The sequence below is a fragment of the Pleurodeles waltl genome, chromosome 6, assembly GCF_031143425.1.
Source record: "Pleurodeles waltl isolate 20211129_DDA chromosome 6, aPleWal1.hap1.20221129, whole genome shotgun sequence".
Taxonomy (NCBI): domain Eukaryota; kingdom Metazoa; phylum Chordata; class Amphibia; order Caudata; family Salamandridae; genus Pleurodeles; species Pleurodeles waltl.
Window position 1 is genome coordinate 399,472,577 of NC_090445.1, and position 20,227 is coordinate 399,492,803.

The 20,227-nt window shown below is 44.2% G+C and overlaps 1 protein-coding gene across 6 annotated transcripts in view; it reads right to left on the reverse strand.

Annotated features, from left to right (window-relative positions):
- The window catches only part of LOC138299775 (cytosolic phospholipase A2 gamma-like), a 380,498-nt gene that overhangs the window by 108,239 nt on the left and 252,032 nt on the right, over nt 1–20,227 (reverse strand). For all 6 annotated transcript variants that reach the window (XM_069238318.1, XM_069238319.1, XM_069238324.1 and 3 more), the window contains one exon: nt 1,259–1,375. In XM_069238318.1, the coding sequence (XP_069094419.1) occupies nt 1,259–1,375 (117 nt within the window). The remainder of the gene's footprint in view (nt 1–1,258; nt 1,376–20,227) is intronic.

Consider the following 20,227-nt stretch of genomic DNA (forward strand, 5'->3'; position numbering starts at 1 on the left):
AACTTAGCAATATATTGATTTCTTAAGAAACTGCAATCACAATTTTACGAATTAAGGACCTGATTTTGATCTTAGGGGAAAACGGTCCCACTTTTGATTTTTTGATGGAAAACCCGCCTGCCGTCTTGGTGGTGTGCCCACCCCATTTAGATGTTGGCAGTCCCATAGGCGAAGGAGCGCCCGAGTACCACCGACTCCACCAAGAAATTCCAGCCACCTTGACGGCAGCATTGGGAATCGGGGCCGATTGAGGGTTTCCAACCAACATTTACTGTTGAGCAGTCCTCCATACCCGAGTTGGCTGATTGGAGGGGAAATGGGGTACAAACTTACCTTTTTTTCCTCCTTCCACTTCGGTTTTCAACTAAACATGACTGGACATGACAATCGGTCAATGCTGCCACTGGACCACACAGAAAACACAAACCCCCAATCGCTGGACTTAAAGGTAGGGAACCAGCATTGGCTGTGTATGCAGAGTGGTCACCGCATATGAGCTTGAGACCACTGTAATCATATACATATCATAATCATTTTGAGAATTACTGTGTCAGGTATAAGTCTGGATCATATTTGTGTGGGACATAGATGGGGACACACTGGTACACAACACAACATTCAGGTGAATGCTGTTGTTGTGTGGTTGTCGTGCTATGTGCTTGTGACCGTTGCTGTGATTGTTTTGTGTGTGGGTGCAGCGTCAATAATGTGTTGTGTGGTGCTGGAATGGCAATGGATTTTAGTGTGTATGTGGTGTGTTGTGTACTGTGTTGTGCAGGGGGACACATATGGCTAATGTACAGTGTGTGTGGATGACTTACCTCTATTCCATTACCACTGCCATTGCACAATGTCCATAGGGTCAAGCAACGGTCTCCCTATGCTAGCAACCCAAGAGCATTACACCTCCTGCAGGAGTGTAACATCTAAATAGGGTTGGCGGAAGCCCACCAGCCTGACAACTAGGAAGACCATTACATTGTGGTGGCCTGAGGCTCAGTCGCAATACAGCAAAATATGATGGGTAGAACCTCCTCAACTTGACAGTATTTTTGGGACTGCTGCTGCGTCGGATTGGCAGCAATACTGCTAAGCTCTATATCAGACCCTATGTTTTTAAATGAATGTGGGAATTTGATGTTTGCTATTTTTATACAGTCCAGTTTTATAATTATATACCCTGTGATGTGCTTCTTTTGGTTGACATTTGCATTGTTTATAAAGCAATCATAAATACTTCAAAAAATTTAGCACTTACGAGAAGGAATAAAGCTTTGCACTCTGAAGTAAGCCATCTCCCGACCTTCCACTGGAGGTGACGCTGGAGGTGTCGCTGCAGGTGGTAGCATGTGGTGACTGCCATTCATCTTACACTCTAAAAACAAACAAAACATAACAGTTGAATTTGACTGAGTCGGTCTGAGCTGCACAGCAGCTACTGCTGGTGGTGCAGCACTAATACAACAGAATATGTGTTTCTGACAGATTAGGAAAACAATGCTCTTGTAATTACTGTAACAGCTGTATAACCCCATACTCTGTTGCACAGGTGTGTATAGGGGACTATGTAGCACCACTTCAGGACCTTCCGATGGAACATAGACAGGAGCATGTGGCACTTTCACTGCCATGCCGATGTCCACAACCTTCCCACCATTTTCCTGTTATGGTGTTGCCACTCTTGTAGTTGAGATAATAGCAAATACTGACTGGAAGTTGAGAAAATGGCAAAGCAGTGAAGGGCTTAGACCTTGGAAAAAGTTGCACCCCACATAGTCTAAAAGGTGGTATTTGAACATAATATCACACGTCACAGATAATATCACACGGGTGCTTTACAAATACTCAATTTATTGATTGATTGCTTGATTCATGTCTTTCGAAAAAATGTGCCTGCAACAGACAGAAAGAAAGCCCATGTAGAAATTGTTTTGTTATCCCAGGATTAGTAACTCCGGCCTTTGAGACAGGTTTGTTTGCTACGTCAGACTATTGTTTTCCCCAAAAAGTCATATACACATACATAGGAATAGCTTTGTTCTGATCTATTGATCTTTTCAACTGTCATTCACATGTTGTTTCTGCCAACTAAAACAAGTAGCACTGGGCAATAGGTGAGCCCAGTTTAACCATTGTCTCTCTTCAGCTTAGGTGACTGTACAAAGACTGTGCACGCAGTTAACATCACCAGCTGACCTATCTGAAGCCAAAGCATTAGGCTTCGGCCTGGCATTGAAAGCTCAGCAGTATGTCATCCCCATTTTGATTATGGCCCCCCACCCCCTAAACCAGCAGGCCCTTTTTTGAAGAGACTATGTTCACTTTAGGTCTCTTTCAATGTGTTCATAAACCCACTCACATCCGTGGCCATACTATAAATTACATTTTTTCTTATATAAGTTTAAGTATGTCCGCCCCCTCCCCCTGGCTTGGACCGACCACTACTTAATCCAATTCAGTTGCCACTTATCCTTTTTCAAAAGTCAAGTCCAGTTCTTGCCATGCCCCTTAGCTAGGCCTTTTTCCAGGATTACTCAGAAGAGCCTGCTGAATTCTCTTGAAAACAATAGGCACAACTTACTTACATAGTCAATTGAGTCAGATGTGCAGGTGAAAGAGCATGGTGGAAAAAATTATAATATTGAGGACAAAGTATAAAATGGTGCTGAAGAATTATTCTGCCCGAGAGGCGTGGCCAAGATGGCGACTGGAGCTGCAGTATAACTCGGAGCTCTGTGCTCGGCCTATTAAATATCCTGCTTCGAGACAGCCACTGGATCTCTCCAGCCGCTCGCAAAACATCCAGCCCTCCCTGGCCATTTTGAGACCTGGCGAGTCGCTGCAGGGGGCAGTGTGAAGCACGGGCAGAGCTGCTCCCGCGTCGGCTGCTTGGTCGGGTAGGGGGATCCTTATCAGCGGTGCGCATCAGCCCGCGTCATACCCTTCCGGTTCTCTCCAACCGGCTCAGGCCCGGTGGGGGCCGAGGAGAGAAACCATCAGTTGCCGTGCCAGGCCAGGAGATACCCTTGTGGTGAGGTCTGCGAAACACCGGCTCTTCAAGCGATGAAATGCTTGGGCGGCCTAGCTGAGAGAGGTGAGGATCTGTGGGGCCCCCTGAGAATAGCGGGACATGGAGAACTCAGACCAGTCCTTCGTCCTGCAGCTAGATTTGAGGCAAGCAAGTTGATACACTGGCACAGTGGATGTACTTGAGCTACATGGCACTGGCACTGTCCTGCACTGAACACACATAGACTGATAGTGGTAAAGCAACCTCCCTAGTGGTATTGAAGTGTGAAGTGTGCAGAATAGCACCTACTGGCAAAGCCTGGGGGACATGTGGAAGTTGTCGCCCGCCATCTGAGCCATCCTGGTGCCAACAGCCCACCTCTTTGTGTCATGTGGTGGCTTGCTCGGCGTCAGGACAGCAGGTCCACCTGCACTGCTACGGTGGCCGAACACACTGCGCTCCCCTGAGATTGGACTCCAACATACGCCTTGTGGACACTGATTGTAGTCTGTCAGCCTGGGAGTTGTCTAGGAGTCGCCTGCTGGGGGGGACCCTAATAACGGGAGACCAAATGGGCAAACTGAAAATGTTCAGGACGCCAGCAGCGGCAATGACTGCCCCAATTAATCCACCCACAGTTTAGGACGGGACATCTTATGCCCTGCAACAGATGGACGCCACCCTTCATAACCATACTTCTCAATTTGAAAAAGTTCTACAAGCCATCTTAGACACTAAAATTTCTCCAGAAACAAAGATTGATGTAGTAACACAGGATGTTAACTTACTACATGCAGATCACCGCAATCTGTCTGAAAGAGTCAGTGAAACAGAGGCAGACGTAGTGGCAATACGCCCAACAATCAAGAATCTGCAGGATCACATGAGACAGATGAGTACGGAGTTGACATCATTACAACGTAGAGTGGAGGACACAGAAGGGAGATCAAGGCACAACAATATCTGATTGGTGGGGTTTCTGGAACGAGTAGAGGCCCCAACGTGGAACTGTTCTTGGAACAGTGGCTCACTGAAACGGTCCTGCAAGACAAGGTGCTGAAATTCTTCTCAGTGGAGCGGGCTCACAGAGTGCCGGGCAACCGCCACCACCAGGGGCTCATCCAACACCTTTGATCTCTCGTCTTCTCAATTATCACGACAGAGACGTAGTGCACCAACTCTTCCATACACGTGGGCCATTGAAATTCGAAGATGTAAACATTGCTGCCTATCCAGACTTCATGGCAAATGTTAAAAAAAAGCACAACTACTTCTTTCTGGTGAACATAACCTCAAGTATGCCCTATTGTACCTTGTGCAGGATGGTGCAAACACTCATATTGCCACCTGAGTACACTTGGACCTGGCTCCACACCAAGGGCCTGGCCCAACCACCACATAAGACGGGCAAGGAGGAGCAATGGTCGACCCCCAGGAAGAAACGCAAATGTCGCACAGGACTGAGGGCTAAACCGACACCAGCACAGGCTGCCAAGGAACGATCCCGGGCACTGCTTGAGGCCACGCAGTTTGCGGCTAATCCATTCACAACACTACAGGAGTCCCCGGACTCGGATCCTGAATGGGGAGATTGCAGTGACTCGTTAAAAAGGCCAACGTTCCCTGAAGACCACCTGTTCAGCCTCAGGGAAGATAAGCTTATACCAAATGGAACCCCAGGGGGGCAGCATCAAAACACCTTATGAGGGAACATCACTCCCTTCACAGCTTGGAGTGGTTGGAGGATCCAGTCTATCATCCGGCGTGACGAGCGCTCGAGCCAACACATAAGGCACTCACCCTGTGATCTATTCCATATGGACCAGTTGACCCTCATGCCTGTTCTCAGGTTACGTTGTTTTAGCTTAGTGTTGTTTGTAAAGTACTGCCTTGGTCCCATGTTAGACCAAATTTGGCCCTATTTCAGTATGTTCTGTTAATTGTTTTGTTATTGCCACCATTCAATGCTTGCAAGTCTGGAGTGGGGAGGAACAAACGATGCATGAGCAAAGCAACATCTCACGCAGGGTGCCAATGAACCTCACCAACACAGGAACAGGGAGGGTACGTGTGAACCTAGGGCAGGTCTGGACTCTTATATGTATGGCTGCACAAACGCAATCTTTTATAACACGCTATAATGTGATCACATGGAATGTGCTGGGCACGGCAACACCACTCAAGAGACATTGCATTCATGCATATTTGAAGCGCCATCAGGTGCATATTGCTATGATAGTAGAAACTTACAGAGGCCACCCTTGGGAAGCTGCACTCCAGCTGGAAGGGACAAGTATTCGGCACAACGTCATCATCCTTTGCGCAAGGTGTGCTAATGTGGGTCACACCTGGATTGCCCTTTTTGGCAGACCGCACACAAATAGTCTCTAATTGTCTGTACTTTGTAACTGAAAGCCACCTTGATGGTACACCATTGACACTTGTAGGAATATATGTACCCAATACTAACCAGGGGAACTTCTTGAACACATTGACACCCAGTTTGTTTCGGGACCCAACTGGGGACAGCTTGTGGGGTGGCAACTTTAACTGTGCAGCCGATGTTGTACTCGATTGTTCCCTTCCACTACTTCGTCTCCTCCACAGTACCACAGAGTCGAACCACCGCAGTGTGGCCGTATCCCTAGATATTGAAAAAGTGTTTGATACCCTAAATTGGGACTTTCTTATCAGAACATTAGACAAAATGGGCTTTGGCCCAGGGTATATATCCTGGATCACTACCTTATACTCTAACCCGATGGCTCGAGTCAAGACAGGGCAAATCATTTCAGACAGACCCTCCATACACCGGGGCACCAGACAAGGATGTCAGCTCTCCCCTCTTTTGTTTGCTGTAGCGATGGAGTGCTTGCTGCTGGACTACGTCAGAATGCATGTCTTTGGGGCATAGCTGAACTTCACATGCATCACATCATTTCCTTATACACGGATGATGCCTTAATATATTTACGAGACCACACCATCGCCATGCCGGGGATCATGTCCATATTAGATTTCTTTGCCAAAATCTCGGGGTTGCAAGTCAATTGAACCAAATCCTGTATATTATCACCTGTTCCCTTATCCATGCAGCAAGCCCTCCGGTGCTATTATCTACCATGATGTCATACCACCTTTAAATACTTGAGAATACAAGTGTATCACTCCATTAGAGACCTGAAGGAAGGCAACATTGATTGGGCTATCTGCTCCATACGGGGATCGCTCCCCTTTTGGGGCTCACTCCCATTATCACCCATGGGCAGAGTGGCCATAGCTAAAATGCTCATTATTCCTAGACTATTATATTACTTTGCAGCGCTTCCAATTATTCTCCCTTATTTGCTTGTGAAATCTTTGCAGAGCTTGTTAACTGATTAGCTGTGAGGGAAGGACAGGCGCCCGTGACACTGACCACAATGCAATGCCCTCAGGACAATGGTGGCCTCGGTATGCCTAATTTTGAACTCTACTACGCTGCCGCCCAATTGCAGTGGCCGCTCTGCTGGATGGGGAAACACTGCACGGCGGAGCAAACTGTAATATCCAATACACTGACCCAGATACCAACATACACATGGTTGTCTGATGGGGTACGTACCTCTCACCGAGGCAACATTCTGCTGGATGCGGCCAAAACATGCTGGCTGAGATATATTCACGGCAAACAGCCCAAAATACCATATTCACTGCTGATACCAATCCCACACTTACCTAAGGCTCGTGTCATGCTTGAAAACCACAACATGGCTCTGTGGCTCTTTGAGAAGGTGGGAGACTTTTATTCGGCGGACACGCTACTTACGTTTGAGGAACTGAGGGACAACACTGGCATACATGCTGGGCTTTCCTGACCTACTGTACATAAAGGCACCTGCTGCGGGACACCAGGGATATGGGAGACGAGGAACCACAGACATCCCAGATACTCACACTGATGTTACCAATAACTGACACCAAAAAAGTGATATCTAGGCTGAATAATACCCTGTTGGTCGTGGCCTGCCTGAGCTTGGAGGCCGCCCTCGCTCGCTGGGATGAAGTACTCACTACCCCCTTGTCACAGAAGCCGTGGGAAGAAGTGCTTTCCAAAGTTAAATGTGCCTCAAGCAACCCCAGGCTCCTCTACACCCAATTCAATTATTTACACCATTCCTGTCTATCCCCATCTCAAACTAAGCGCATGTTTCCCACGTTGGAACCTGTATGTCCTCGATGTGCGGCACCAGAGCCAAATTTTATCATATGGTATGGGACTGCCCACCGTTGATAGCAAGAAAACCCAGAGTCCTGTTTATTGGGTCTACGCCAGCAAGCTAAAGGTGAAAAACAGCTCCACAGGTTTATTGATCTTGCATTTGTAACATTCAATTGCCTTATAGCCACACACTGGAGAGCACCACATGCTCAAAGCCATGCCAAATGACTGCAGGGCTTATTACAGTGGTCTCACACGGAAGCTCAGACGCTATGCCAACTGCAGATCAGGGGCTTAACGGGAGTGGCTGTGAAGTGTGCGACACTTTTATTGAAAATATAGAAGCAAAAAATGACACACGAACCCCATGATCACTCACGCGCACTTAAATCACCTCCTGGTAACGACATGTCATCTGTGTGACCAGGCCCCTGACTGGTGCTCCCCTATTGCCCACTATTGAAGGGGTGCACCGCTGCAAAGAACCCATAGAGGCATGATGCTGGTGGAATCACCCCTTAGGAATCATTGGACAAACGGTGCTCTCCCCTGCTTCACTCCCTCCCGCTACATGGCGTCCCAATGACTTCTGGAGTGCAGTTAATGTGCACCCTACCCTCCTCCTGGGCTTTGGGTAATGCACACATGCAACGGTTCATTGTTCCTGATACCCCTCCTGGTGTAATATTATTGACATGTGGCACAGTTAAATGTTGTGATCTTGATATATTTTATTTCATCATTGTCTATAATTGCACCTCAATACTTGGTTGAACGAAACCCAATAAAGAGATTTATAAAAAAATAATTATTCTGCCCTTATCAATTCCACAAAAAATGATTTTTATGAAGAAAGGATAAAAAGGGCTGAAAATAAACCACAATAGATTTTTTAAATAGTCAATTCTTCTCAGATCTAGCTGTCTGCTATCTAAGTAAGGCTCCTTCAGCCGAGTGGTGCTCACAGTTGGCCAGTTTTTTTCATAATAAAATTGAGATTATTCAGAATAGTTTATCTAAAACAGAAATTTCAGATGTAGTCTCTCTCTCTCTCTCTCTCTCTCTCTCTCTCTCTCTCTCTCTCTCTCTCTCTCTCTCCAACCAGGCCCTCTTGCAATACATCCCTCTTCTCTTTTAATTTGATTTATGAGGAAGAATCCAAGGTTCATTTTAAATCAGAAGTCAGGCTCCCCCTCTGATCCCTGTCACCCATTCATCCTAGCTCTTGGTATGGAAGGCATTAATCCTCTCTTGAATTTAATGCTAAATAAGTCGCTAATATCTGGCATTGTCTCCACATGCTGGAAACAGGCTAGAATGTTGAAACTTTTATTAAAAAAACAAAAAAAAAACTAACACTGATCTCAATGCTCTTAGCAATTGTAGGCCTATTTCCCTCCTGCCAGCACGCCCAGATGCAAGTGGGAAAGCAGTCCTGACATCATTGTACCTATCAGCTACATTTCAACATCTATTTGACCCTGTTGGCGGCAGTGGTTGAATCCTTTATATCATATGCTGACAACACTCAATTGGTCTTCTTCTTCAAGAATGGAGAGATCATTATTTAGGATGCTATTAAACCCCGTCTATCAACTGTTTTCTTTCTATTAAAACCAACCAACTCATACTTAATACCAATAGGATGGAGGTTCTTAGCTTTGGCCACACTTTCAGCTTCAACTTGCAAGCTCATTGGCCAGATGAGGATTATTTTGCCCAACCTGCAAGTGAACTTGGTAAAAAATCTAGAAGCCAAGTTCAACAATCAAATTACTATGCATAATTGTTGGAAAATGGGTCATTGGTAAGGGCAGGTAGGTACCTACACCTAGCAATAGGCCACTAACCTCCACTAAGGTCCAGTTAGGTCTCAGTAAATTAAACCCAGCTCAACCCTTGGTAGCTTGGCAACGAGCGTCAAGGCTTAACATAGGAGACAGAGTGTAAAGCATTCAAATATCACAAAACAGTAATTAAATAAAACACAGGAAACAGTTTAAAAATCCAAAACCAATTTATAACAATAGATTATATTTTTATCTTTAAAATGACACCAAAACGAATAAAATCAGATAAGGCGAACCGGAGATATGAATTTTTAAAGAATTATTATTTTTTTAGCGCCTAGAAACAAAAAGCGCCAATCGGGTCATCTGGTTGCACCTCGACCGGGGCAAAGTCAAAGTTTAAGGCCGACCGCGATAGAGCCCTGCTCGGCTACAGGCCACGGGAGGCCTTGGTTAAAAGTTTACCTTCACACTTAGGGGGTCATTCTGACCCTGGCGGTCATTGACTGCCAGGGCCAACGACCGCGGAAGCACCGCCAACAGGCTGGCGGTGCTTCCAGGCCAATTCTGACCGTGCGGTAAAGCAGCGGTCAGAAAAGGGAAACCGGCGGTTTCCTGCCGGTTTTCCCCTGGCCTAAAGAATCCTCCATGGCGGCGCTGCAGGCAGCGCCACCATGGGGATTCCGACCCCCTTCCCGCCAGCCTGTTTCTGGCGGTTTTGGCCAGAACCAGGCTGGCGGGAACGGGTGTCGTGGGGCCCCTGGGGCCAATGGCATGGCCACTGCAGGGGCCCCCTAACAGGGCCCCACATTGATTTTCAATGTCTGCCTAGCAGACACTGAAAATCGTGACGGGTGCCACTGCACCCGTCGCACAAAAGCAACTCCGCCGGCTCCATTCGGAGCCGGCTTCATCGTTGCTGGGGCTTTCCCGCTGGGCTGGCGGGCGGCCTTTTGGCGGTTGCCCGCCCGCCCAGAGGGAAAGTCATAATGACCGCCGCAGTCTTTTGACCGCGGAACGGTCTTCTGGCGGTTCCCGCCAGGCGGGCGGCTTCCGCCACCCGCGGGGGTCAGAATGACCCCCTTAGTCTCTTTTTCGAAGATTTTCTTCAGCGGGACGAACCTGCCAGTCCAATCCGACCTCCTGGAGCCCTGCTGGAATCCTTGGTGGAGATTTTTACCTTCGGACTTAGTCGTTTTTTCGAGGTGAAAATCCTTCGACCGGGGTAAACCTGGATCTTGATCCGACATCCATGGAGCCCTCCTCGGATACGCTGGCTGGGAGGTCCCGGTCAACTTTTTACCTTCGGACTTAGTCTCTTTTTCAGAGATTTTCTTTACCGGGACGAACCAGCAAATCAGGCCGGGACGCGGTTGAGGCAAGCTGGCTAAAGTTGCTGCGGCGGGTCGGTCCCTCTATGGAGCTTTTTTACAAAAGTTGTCCAAACTTCTCCAAACTTCCGCTCCTCTTACTCTCTGTATAGCACCAGGAGACTGTGAGTAGCCATGTGCTTAACAAAACTCTCATTTATTCATTCATACATTCATTTTAAGGAGAGTTTAAGACTTGGCAAGGGGTGTTAAATGCCAAGTCATCATGGTAGTGTGACACTGTATTAAGGCTGCAATGGCAGGCCTGAGATAAATAATGACAGGCCTGGGATAGATTTTAGCTGGATACTTAGGTGGGTGGCACAATAAGTGCTCCAAGCTCACTGGTAGAGACAGGCCCTAGTTATATGGTATACTCTACAAGGGACTTACAAGTAAATTAAATACATTAAATAGGTATATGTCAATCAAACCGTGTTGATGGGAGTAAGCACAAGCACGTTAGCAATAGTTAGCAGTGGTAAAGTGACTGAGTCCTAAGGCCAACAAAGTGAATTCAGCAAAAAGCAGCAGACAAAAGGCAAAAGGTCTGGGGGTGACCCTGCAGAGAGGTCCAGGTCAAACAATGCCCTACACTTCTAAATTGAAGTACCTAATCTGTAGAGTCCCTCAAGGATCATCGCTGAATGCTACCTCCATCTTCAACTCCTACATGGAGCTACTTGCCCATGTCATAGGATCCCACGGAATCAATAGTGTCTTCTATGCAGATGACACCCGGTTCATCCTCTCCCTCACAGACAACAACCACACCACCAGGACCACCTTCACCATTTCCATGCCAAACGTAGCAAACTGGATGAAACAGAGCTGTCTAAAACTCAACACAGATAAAACAGAAGTCCTGATCTTTGGGAGCAAGAGCTCTCCATGGAATTCCTCATGGCGGCTAACAGACCTGGGACCCACGCCAACACCCACTGACCATGCCAAAAACATCAGCAGCATATTGGACAACAGACTCATGATGACCAAACAAGTAAACACTGTCACCTCCTCCTGCTTCTTCATCCTATCAGGGCTCAAAAAATCTACTCAACCACTCGCTATGGCAAGTTTTATTTTATGAGATTGAGTTATTTTTAGATCCTACTGGTTGCTTCTGGCAAGTGGATAAAGAACTGGTTTTCTATTCAGTCAGAAACTGAATTAGCAATTAAGATGCCTTTAAATCATATTCTTGTCACATTTGCTCTGTGTTCAGACACAGAGGTCAAAAGTCAGTTTATCTTCTTACAATGCAAATACTTTTCCAAGTGACACAGAGTTCCAGGATTTTGAACTGTCTGACCTATGTGAAATGAAAGACTTTTGGTATCAGGTTTTCCCTAACAGGCAACATTTATATAACTAAGTCAACTTTACAAACATTTCAAAATATATTTCAGTAGATGTGAAAGACCATTTTTTGTACTTCTGTGTGATGAAAGAAATATTTTAATAGGATGAAAAAAAAAGTCAGAACACTTTACTTGATGATGTGCAAATGATAAATGCTTTCTGAAACCCAATTTTCACAGATCTTTGTTAATACATTATATAGCTTTATCAGTAAAGCTGCCAGTTAGTGGGAAGGTTTTTAGACATTTCTTGGAAATTTACTGTCTGGAAACGACAGTGTGCTACCACATCATGCTTTAGTAATACATTTATTAAAAGTAAGTGTTTAAACATAAAGTGAGAAACACTCCTGCCCTGATGGCAAAGCTATTGCTAAGAGGCAAGTCATGCATAGATCATGTGTACTCCATGTGTGGGCCAGATTTATTAATATGTATCAAACTTTAAGTATATTTAATCAAACGGAAGAGGATTTCTTTTACAGCAGAAATGCTGAACTCACATATTTGAAGGTGCCCTCATGTGTGAGAATGAAGAAAATGGTGACTGTAAAATAAAACATTTGCCTAGGATCACACAATTTGAGACCTGTTTCTGGGTCAAGTTCATTTCAGTTAGGTCAAGTAGATTATTCAAGCTACTCGACCTGCAGGTCTAGTAACATTTTTATGATTTTTCGAGGCCTGTCCTATGTATACCTCACAAAATACACCAATGGCTCCCCTATCACCAGGTGCATGGTTACCAAAGCTCTCATCACCAGCAGACTAGACTATGGCAACAATTTATGCCTGCATCCCAAATCAACTCATACTAAGACTCCAGACCACCCGGAATTCCACCACGCCACTCATCCTCAATAGCCCCCACAGTACACACATCACATCACACTCCACCTCAAAGAGCTACACTGGTTAACAATCCAGAAATGATACCAGTTTAAACTGCTCACTCACACATACAAAGCCCTTCACAATGTGGGACCTGTCTACCTCAACCACTACCTCAACTTCCACCAACCCACCAGGCAACTGCACTCAGCCACACTTTATGCAAATATCCCACATCTGCAGAACAAATCTGGACGCTACTCCTTCACCTACATTGCTGCCAAACCCTGGACTGACCTTCCATACCACATTAGGACCATTCCATCCCTAATGAAGTCTTGCAAGGAATTGAGGACGTGGCTATTGAAAAATGAGTGCAATTGGCCTACTCATCTACTCCAGCATCTGGATACCCCTCTGGTGATAAGCGTACTATAAATATACTCCTACCATAACAAATCCTCATAACAAGATGTATTGTTAATTTGAGAATCTACTTTTGTAAGAGAGGATAGTTCTTTACACCTTAACTAACCTACAAATAAATTATGATAAAAAATGAAGAGAAAGAAATGAATCAGTGTGTATAAATGTCCCTTTTTTCATGGTCCCTGCCAATTTTTGCTGGATTTTATTGCTGGTTTTAAGTCCCTGCACACTGGAGCACTTCTGTCCAAGGCCCAGTGCATGCGTGCTGACCTCCTAAAGCATGGAGAAAGTGGCTACTCACTGAATAGCTTATTTTACTTTGTTGAAATGTCATAGCATTTGGTGTAGAAAATACATCCATGGCATAGGAAGTTAAATTTCACCTGTGGACTGCAGCATGTATTGTGCCATCGGCAGTGCCACAAAGCTGAAGGCCTAGCATTGTATCCTGACTGCTGCAGTTAAATGTGCAGCCCACACTGCCAACAAAATCCCTATGACAGGGCAATACCCCTTCTTCTAAATAATACTATGTCACCACAATGCAGGGCCTGTAGTCCACAGTGTTGGGTGTACGGTATTTAAAACTGTGACATGTTGCAAATTACTGTTACCATGTACCTGTTTTGACAGACCCCCAAAAACTGTTTGTAATTCTGTAGGTAAAAGGATACAGGCTGCATGCCTAAGCTAAGCTAAGCTAAAATATGTGTGCCCAAAACACACTGTTAAATGTTCTCACCATCCTATGAGAAACTCAAGTACAGATTAAAATATTGATTATTTAGCTCAGGTTAAGAAACAGATAGAAAATGAATTCTACAATTCTTTTCAATATTTATTCAAAGCTCAATTCAGTTGTGAGGTTTGATTTGTATTAAATATTTAGGAAAAATACATTTTATAAATGTACAGTTGTATTGGCTGAAGCTCCCGGTGTCTAATCTACATTAGTTCTTCAGCAGCTGTCAATCTAGTGTATGACTTTAAAGAGATATGAAACTGCTCCCAGAGCAGGGACAATGACCTGGCTATGGGACGGTGTTACAATTTCTCAATGTTTTAGGCGGTCACCCACAAGGATACAATAAGCTTCAAGTATCCTTTTTCCTAAAGTGCCCCGCTGTCCATTAGCAACTGGACCTGAACTAGACCCTGTCTGACACACTGTGAGTCTCTAAGTGCCTTCCTAAGGCTCTGGGACCATATTTAGAGAACGTCTGTGGTTGTTTAGGTAGTACAAAAAAGTTTGGAAACGTTTGAAAATGTGCCCTTCAGAGCTTCAGCAGGTCCCACCAGGTACCTGACCGGCAGTTCCACAGAATCAAACTGGATTTCAGTTTCATCCTGCTAAGAAATCCTAGTACCTCCCAAAAAATTACTAAATCCCAATGTCTGACTTTTCAGCTGAAAATATGCAAATCTTTAGAGTACCAGTAGGACTAACCTGCTTCTTTTATCAAGCTTACAGATTCACATTTTTGGAAACAGTTTGAGCAGTGTCTAGCACAGAGATATTTTTTCTTTACAAAATTAGACCAAGTCCCATTCTGATTTGGAAGATTTTTTAAAAACTTTTGTTTTGACTTTCATACTTTCACAGGGAGGAATCCACTTGGTGTACCACTGTTGGCCTGTAATTGCACCTGAGTCCCAGTTTACTATGACCATTGACTATCATTGGTTCTTTACTTCTGGTTGGTAGTTCTTCCACTTACATGCTTAAAAATTGATACCTCTACTTCACCTGTTTGAATTTTTGTTGTGTTGGTGCCCTTTTGCTTAGTACATTTTTTTCTACATTTCTAAATTTAATTGGTGGTTTTATTGTATTGTGTATATAATCATTTAGCTGTTTTGGTACTTCTAAAGGCTTTACACATTTTCTTTAAATGAAGCCTGTCTCCTCTACACCACAGCTACAAGGGGTTGTACTCAGATTTTAATTACTAAAATCTTTAACTGGACCCAACAGGTTAGTACCTGTATACATTGTTATGGACTACCATTCACCCCATTCTTCGATGCAGTTTTCAAAGGGACATGTACACACACAAAGAGGGAAAAGGGTATCTTTTGCAGTGTGAAATAACATTTAGAAGAGGAAATCATACCATTCTTTCTTGGAGAATAGTGTTGCTACTGAGCTGATCATTAAGAGATCACAGACTTAGAGCCTCATTATGACATTGGCAGTCCTAGGACTGCCAATGTTGTGGTGGTGGTTGGAACGCTGCACTCCAGGAGGTCCGACCGTCACATTCCGACCCTGGTGGTCCCACTGCCGGGGTACCGCATCTCCACCAGGAACATGGTCCCTTCAGGCTGACGGCAGTCGAAGTCGTGGTCAGCCACAGCTGCGCTGAGTTCAGTGTCACCGCGCTGATCACAAGTTCAGTTTTTGCCAGCCTTTTCATGGCAGGGGAAGCTGCCATGAAAAGGCTGGCAGAAACGTAGTACAGGAGGGTACGGGGGGCAGAAAATACAATCTGTTGCAGCAGACTGGATATATTAGTGCATTTATGTGTTTTTGGAAAATATTTTGAATATTAGAATAATGTTCTCTGTTTATGGGGACAGATACATTGAATATATAAAGATGGCTGCTGTGAAGAAGGTAGTGGGGAGGGTCTATTGTCTATGTTGCACGATTTCCAAGTTGATTGCAATGTGGTGGAAAAAGTTATGTGATCAAGCCTGGGTGTCGGGTGAAACGCATTGCGTTCGTGTCGCAGTAAACTGCTTGCACTGCAATCTTGAGTGAGCGTCTTATTTCCTATTTGAGGATCTGATATCTTTTCTTAAAATAGTTTTTAATATTGTTGTTAAAATGTCATTGCTTCTTACCTCTCTGTAATTTATATAGTTTTAGAGTATTTTGAGTTTTATTTTATATCAATATATTGTATTTGCTTTTAGGTGGTCAATATTTTTGGTATAATTATTTAGGACCAAGATGTTGAGTTTGTAAGGGAATATTGTGGGAGTCATTTGAAAACGTTTTAAGTTTGTTATGTTTCAAACAGTTTTTGTCTTAGTTTTCATTAATTTTCAAACAAAAAGATGTATTTCTTTATGTTATGAGTATAGTAATATTTATTTATTTATTTTTTACATTTATTAATATTGCAATTTTTTTTAATTTCCAAACCTCTTATGTTCAGTTTATAATTTGATACCCATTTATTTGTTCCTTGATAATTAGTTTTTCCTTTATTTTTCATGTTTTTCAGGAAAAAAATTATAAGAGCAAGACAAGATATCCAGTTATGTGTCACATATTGAGCACTCATAGCTATTCATAGCAACTACCAAAAATTTGCAGTGATTGAAAAGTAAGAAATTGCCTAAGAGATACAGAGGGGAGCCAGGAGAGCGGGTCTGTGGAAGAAGAAGGGCTGGGAGGTCCAGGGATGCAGGGCTTACAGACATAACAAGATAACAAAGTCCCTCAAGGTGTGCCAGCCTGGAGCATTTATTATGTGTGTCAGTTAGCATCATAGGTGGAGACATCGGCGTCTAGAAGTTAGTAGATAGTCATGTACGGGCTGCTAAATGTCCTTGGGGCTGGACGTGGGGGATTTGAAGCACAGCATATGTCTTGCTAGTGGAATCACAATATATCATACGTTTCTAGCATTCATCCTTTATGGGAGAGCGATTGCTACCCCAACATAGGGCGATTCTATGTTTAGCAAGGAGCAGAACTATGACAACTAAGTATTAGGAGCTGGGTGGGAGAGGTCTTACATAACCCAGTAGCAACAACAGGAGGTCTCGTTCTAGCTGGAGTTCTTTCATGGTGGAGATCAGGACCAAGATCTGAATCCAGAATGCTTGAACATCAGGGCAGGTCCAAGTGAGGTGTAGAAACTCCACATTGACAATCTGTATTTCGGGCAGTGATGTGATCATGTGGGGGCGATTTTTGCTAGTCTCTGCGGCTTGCTGGGTGGTGCAAGTGCAATGGAGGAATTTATAATGCATCACTTTATGTCTGTGGATCAGAGAGATGAGTGGAGCAAAATGAAAAAAACGTGCCTTGTCAGGGAGTGGGTGGCCTAGGTCACGTTTCCATGCTGCCTGGGCTCTCGCCACAATGGATTTCAAGGCTAAGCAAAATTGATACAGCCTAGAGACAAAGCGTGACCTCTCAGAGGTGGAGATGATCAGGGACAATGAAGGAAATTCCTCAGGTGCCACTGGGTATGGGGAAACCCTCTCACATAACATGTTGTGTAAGTGCAAGAGTACAGTATAAAGTCATCCACGTGGGTGGAGACACCAGTGGTGGTAAGTTTTTTGTGTGTAATGACATGCTCATCAGGGAAAAGATCACCCACGGCATTTAAGTCATGTTTTTATAGCATGCGCTGTACCAGTTTTTCTTAAGTTAATGGAAGCAAAGGGTTGTGAGTTAAAGGGAAAGTTGGGGAACAGAGGAGCGGCCACCGAAGTACTTATGCAATTTGGTCCAGTAGTTGATATCAGAGGGGTCTTTCAGGAGGCCCAGTGCCAAAATAGAGGAAAGCAGGATCTGACCAGCCTGGTTTCTTTCCGGCTTCAGGTACAGTAGGTGAGCATCAGGATGATACTAGTATTATGAGAAGTGACATTGTGCAGCCAACAAATACTGATGTAAATCCGGTACCCAAAACCTTCCCATTCATATGGAAGTGTGAGGACTTCCCATTTAATTGTGGGACAGTGACCTGCTCATAACAGGTGAAGCAAGAGTAGTGTTGTAGAAAGTGTTGTCAGGGAGCTAAGAATATTTGTAATCAAGTATAGAAAACATGGGAGGATCTCTCTCTTCATAATAGCTATGCACCCAGCCATGGAGAGTGGCAATTTAATTTTTTGCTCAGTTTGCATAGAAAGTCTGTCAATTGCTGGACCATAGTTCAGGTGTATCACCCCCTCATTCTGTCAGTGCAGAACGATACCAAGGTATTTGGTGGAGTCATCACACCTGCTCAGTGGGTATTCCAGTGTGCCTTGCATCATGGCATCAATCAGTAGAAAACATTCTGATTTATTCCACTTTATGGAAAAGCCTGAGAGGCATCCAAACATAATAAATGTGCATATAAGGGGAGCAAGCGTAACAGTAGGTTTGCAGACAAACAATAAAATGACGTGGGTGTACATGGAAACCAAGATACGATTTAGCACATTGAAGGTGGTCCACAGGTTAGGAGTGGTGGATCTATGTAGAACAGAGCCAGTTTGTGTTGGCGAGCTAATTTGTTCCCTCAAAAGCACAGGGCAACTTGGCAATCACTTTAGTGAGAATTTTATTGTCATGGTTGAGAAGTGAGAGTGGCCTATGGGATGTGCTGAGATGATTGGTCTTACCAGGTTTAAGCAGCAAGGTTGTTACAGCCTGTCTAGGAGTGGAGGGAGAGAGCCAGTCTCAAGGGATCCCGCATAGACTACCAGAAAGTGTGGGGTAAGTACATGCTTGTAAGCCTTCTGAAAGCATCAGACCATCTAGTCCGAGGCCTTAAAGGCTCATCTAACACATCAATCTTTTGAATATTTTCTTTACTGGTGATGGGCATAGCCAAAAACAGTTGATGGCCACACATGTAGTATCAGTGAAATTCCTTGATGATACTGTTGTTATCGACCACTATTGAACCTTCAGTGGTCAGGAGTTTAGTTACATGGATACTTTTACATGGATACTATGTGGATTAGGATGCAGTAGGTGCTCTAGCTTGCTCCCTGGTTGCTCACCGTCTCTAGATCAACGCAGTAGTGCATAGTTCTCTAAATACAATACCTCTCTCTGTGCATGATCCCTAAATTCTAAATTCATCTAAGAGAAGTTATCACCGATTGAGATGGGTGTCATGTTCCTGCATCGCAGACTCACAACCAATATCAAGCAGCTTGATTTCTATGTGGCACAAATAATTTCTAATGCTTTTAAGTATTCCTGTATGTCTGGCAAGGCATACACCACATATATAGGTCTTGAAGGCTACCTAAGGTTTGCCTATTTGTTGACTGATCCATCATTAAGGGTGAAGTATTCCGTTATGGAATCACGTAACTTCTAGGGAAAAAACATATTGTGGGTTGCGTTGTCAGGGAATCTTCACTGTTGTGACAACCCACCCTCAGACAGAACTTTCAGGAACATCTAGATCGGCACATGGCCAGATGAGGTGCAAGGGAGGTGGTCAACATCTGATAGCCATAGAGTTGCATCTCTAGACACAAATCGATTGTGAATAGAATTCCAAATAGCATGGGGCGTGGAATAAAACATGTAGGCTGTGATGTTAGTGTTACATGACCAACATGTACTGATGAACTGAAACACATCAACAATTTCTCGAAAGGTGCGTACGGCCCAGAGTTTGCTACTGATATGTAAGCCCATGGAGTCTAACACTGGATTGTAAGTCATATTTAGATTGCCACCCAAGAGTACTAAGTCTGCCTCTAGTTGCCTCATAAGTGCTGAGAGTTCATGAAAGAAGGAAGAAACGTTTAGATTAGGAGTGTGAACATTAACTAAAAGGATAGACTTGCCTGCCAGTATGCTTGAGATAAGTTCATATCTCCCTTCTTTATCAGCAAAGGTATTGGGGTGTGTAAAGGGAATATTTTATGGACCAGGGTGCAAACTCAACAGGAGTATGATCTATAGTATGTAAAATACTGGGTATCTGCCCACTAGGAAGGATAAGTGCATGAGTCCCGGGGAGAGATGGGTCTCTTGAAAGAATGCTAGCTTAACACCATGCTGGGTCATGTAGGAAAGCACCTGTTTACCTTTACAGGGCTTGTTAAGACCACAGATGTTCCAAGACATACAAGTCAATTCCGCCACAGAAGGCTCTCTAGTCTGAGAGCCAATTAGATAAGAGAGAACAAATAGCAGTTGTATAAAGTGTCTCCAAAGATGAGATGATGTAGGAGAACAATAAACATTAATAGAAATACAAAATGAAGTCAAAATAGTTTGTTCCTCCATCCATACCAGTGGCAGGGACAATTGTTAAATCCCAAACAAAGAATCATCCAATTCTAGTCAAGTGGGTGAACACCCCTAAGGGGTGGCAACACTACTGTAGTCGACGCCCTTATAAACAATGTACTGAGGCATGAGTAAAAGTCGGGTAACATGTGGAAAATGCCATAGGTGACATGGTGAAATACATGTATAAACAGTTGATGACAAAAAAACAATAGTATTTAACAGAGATGGACAATAATGT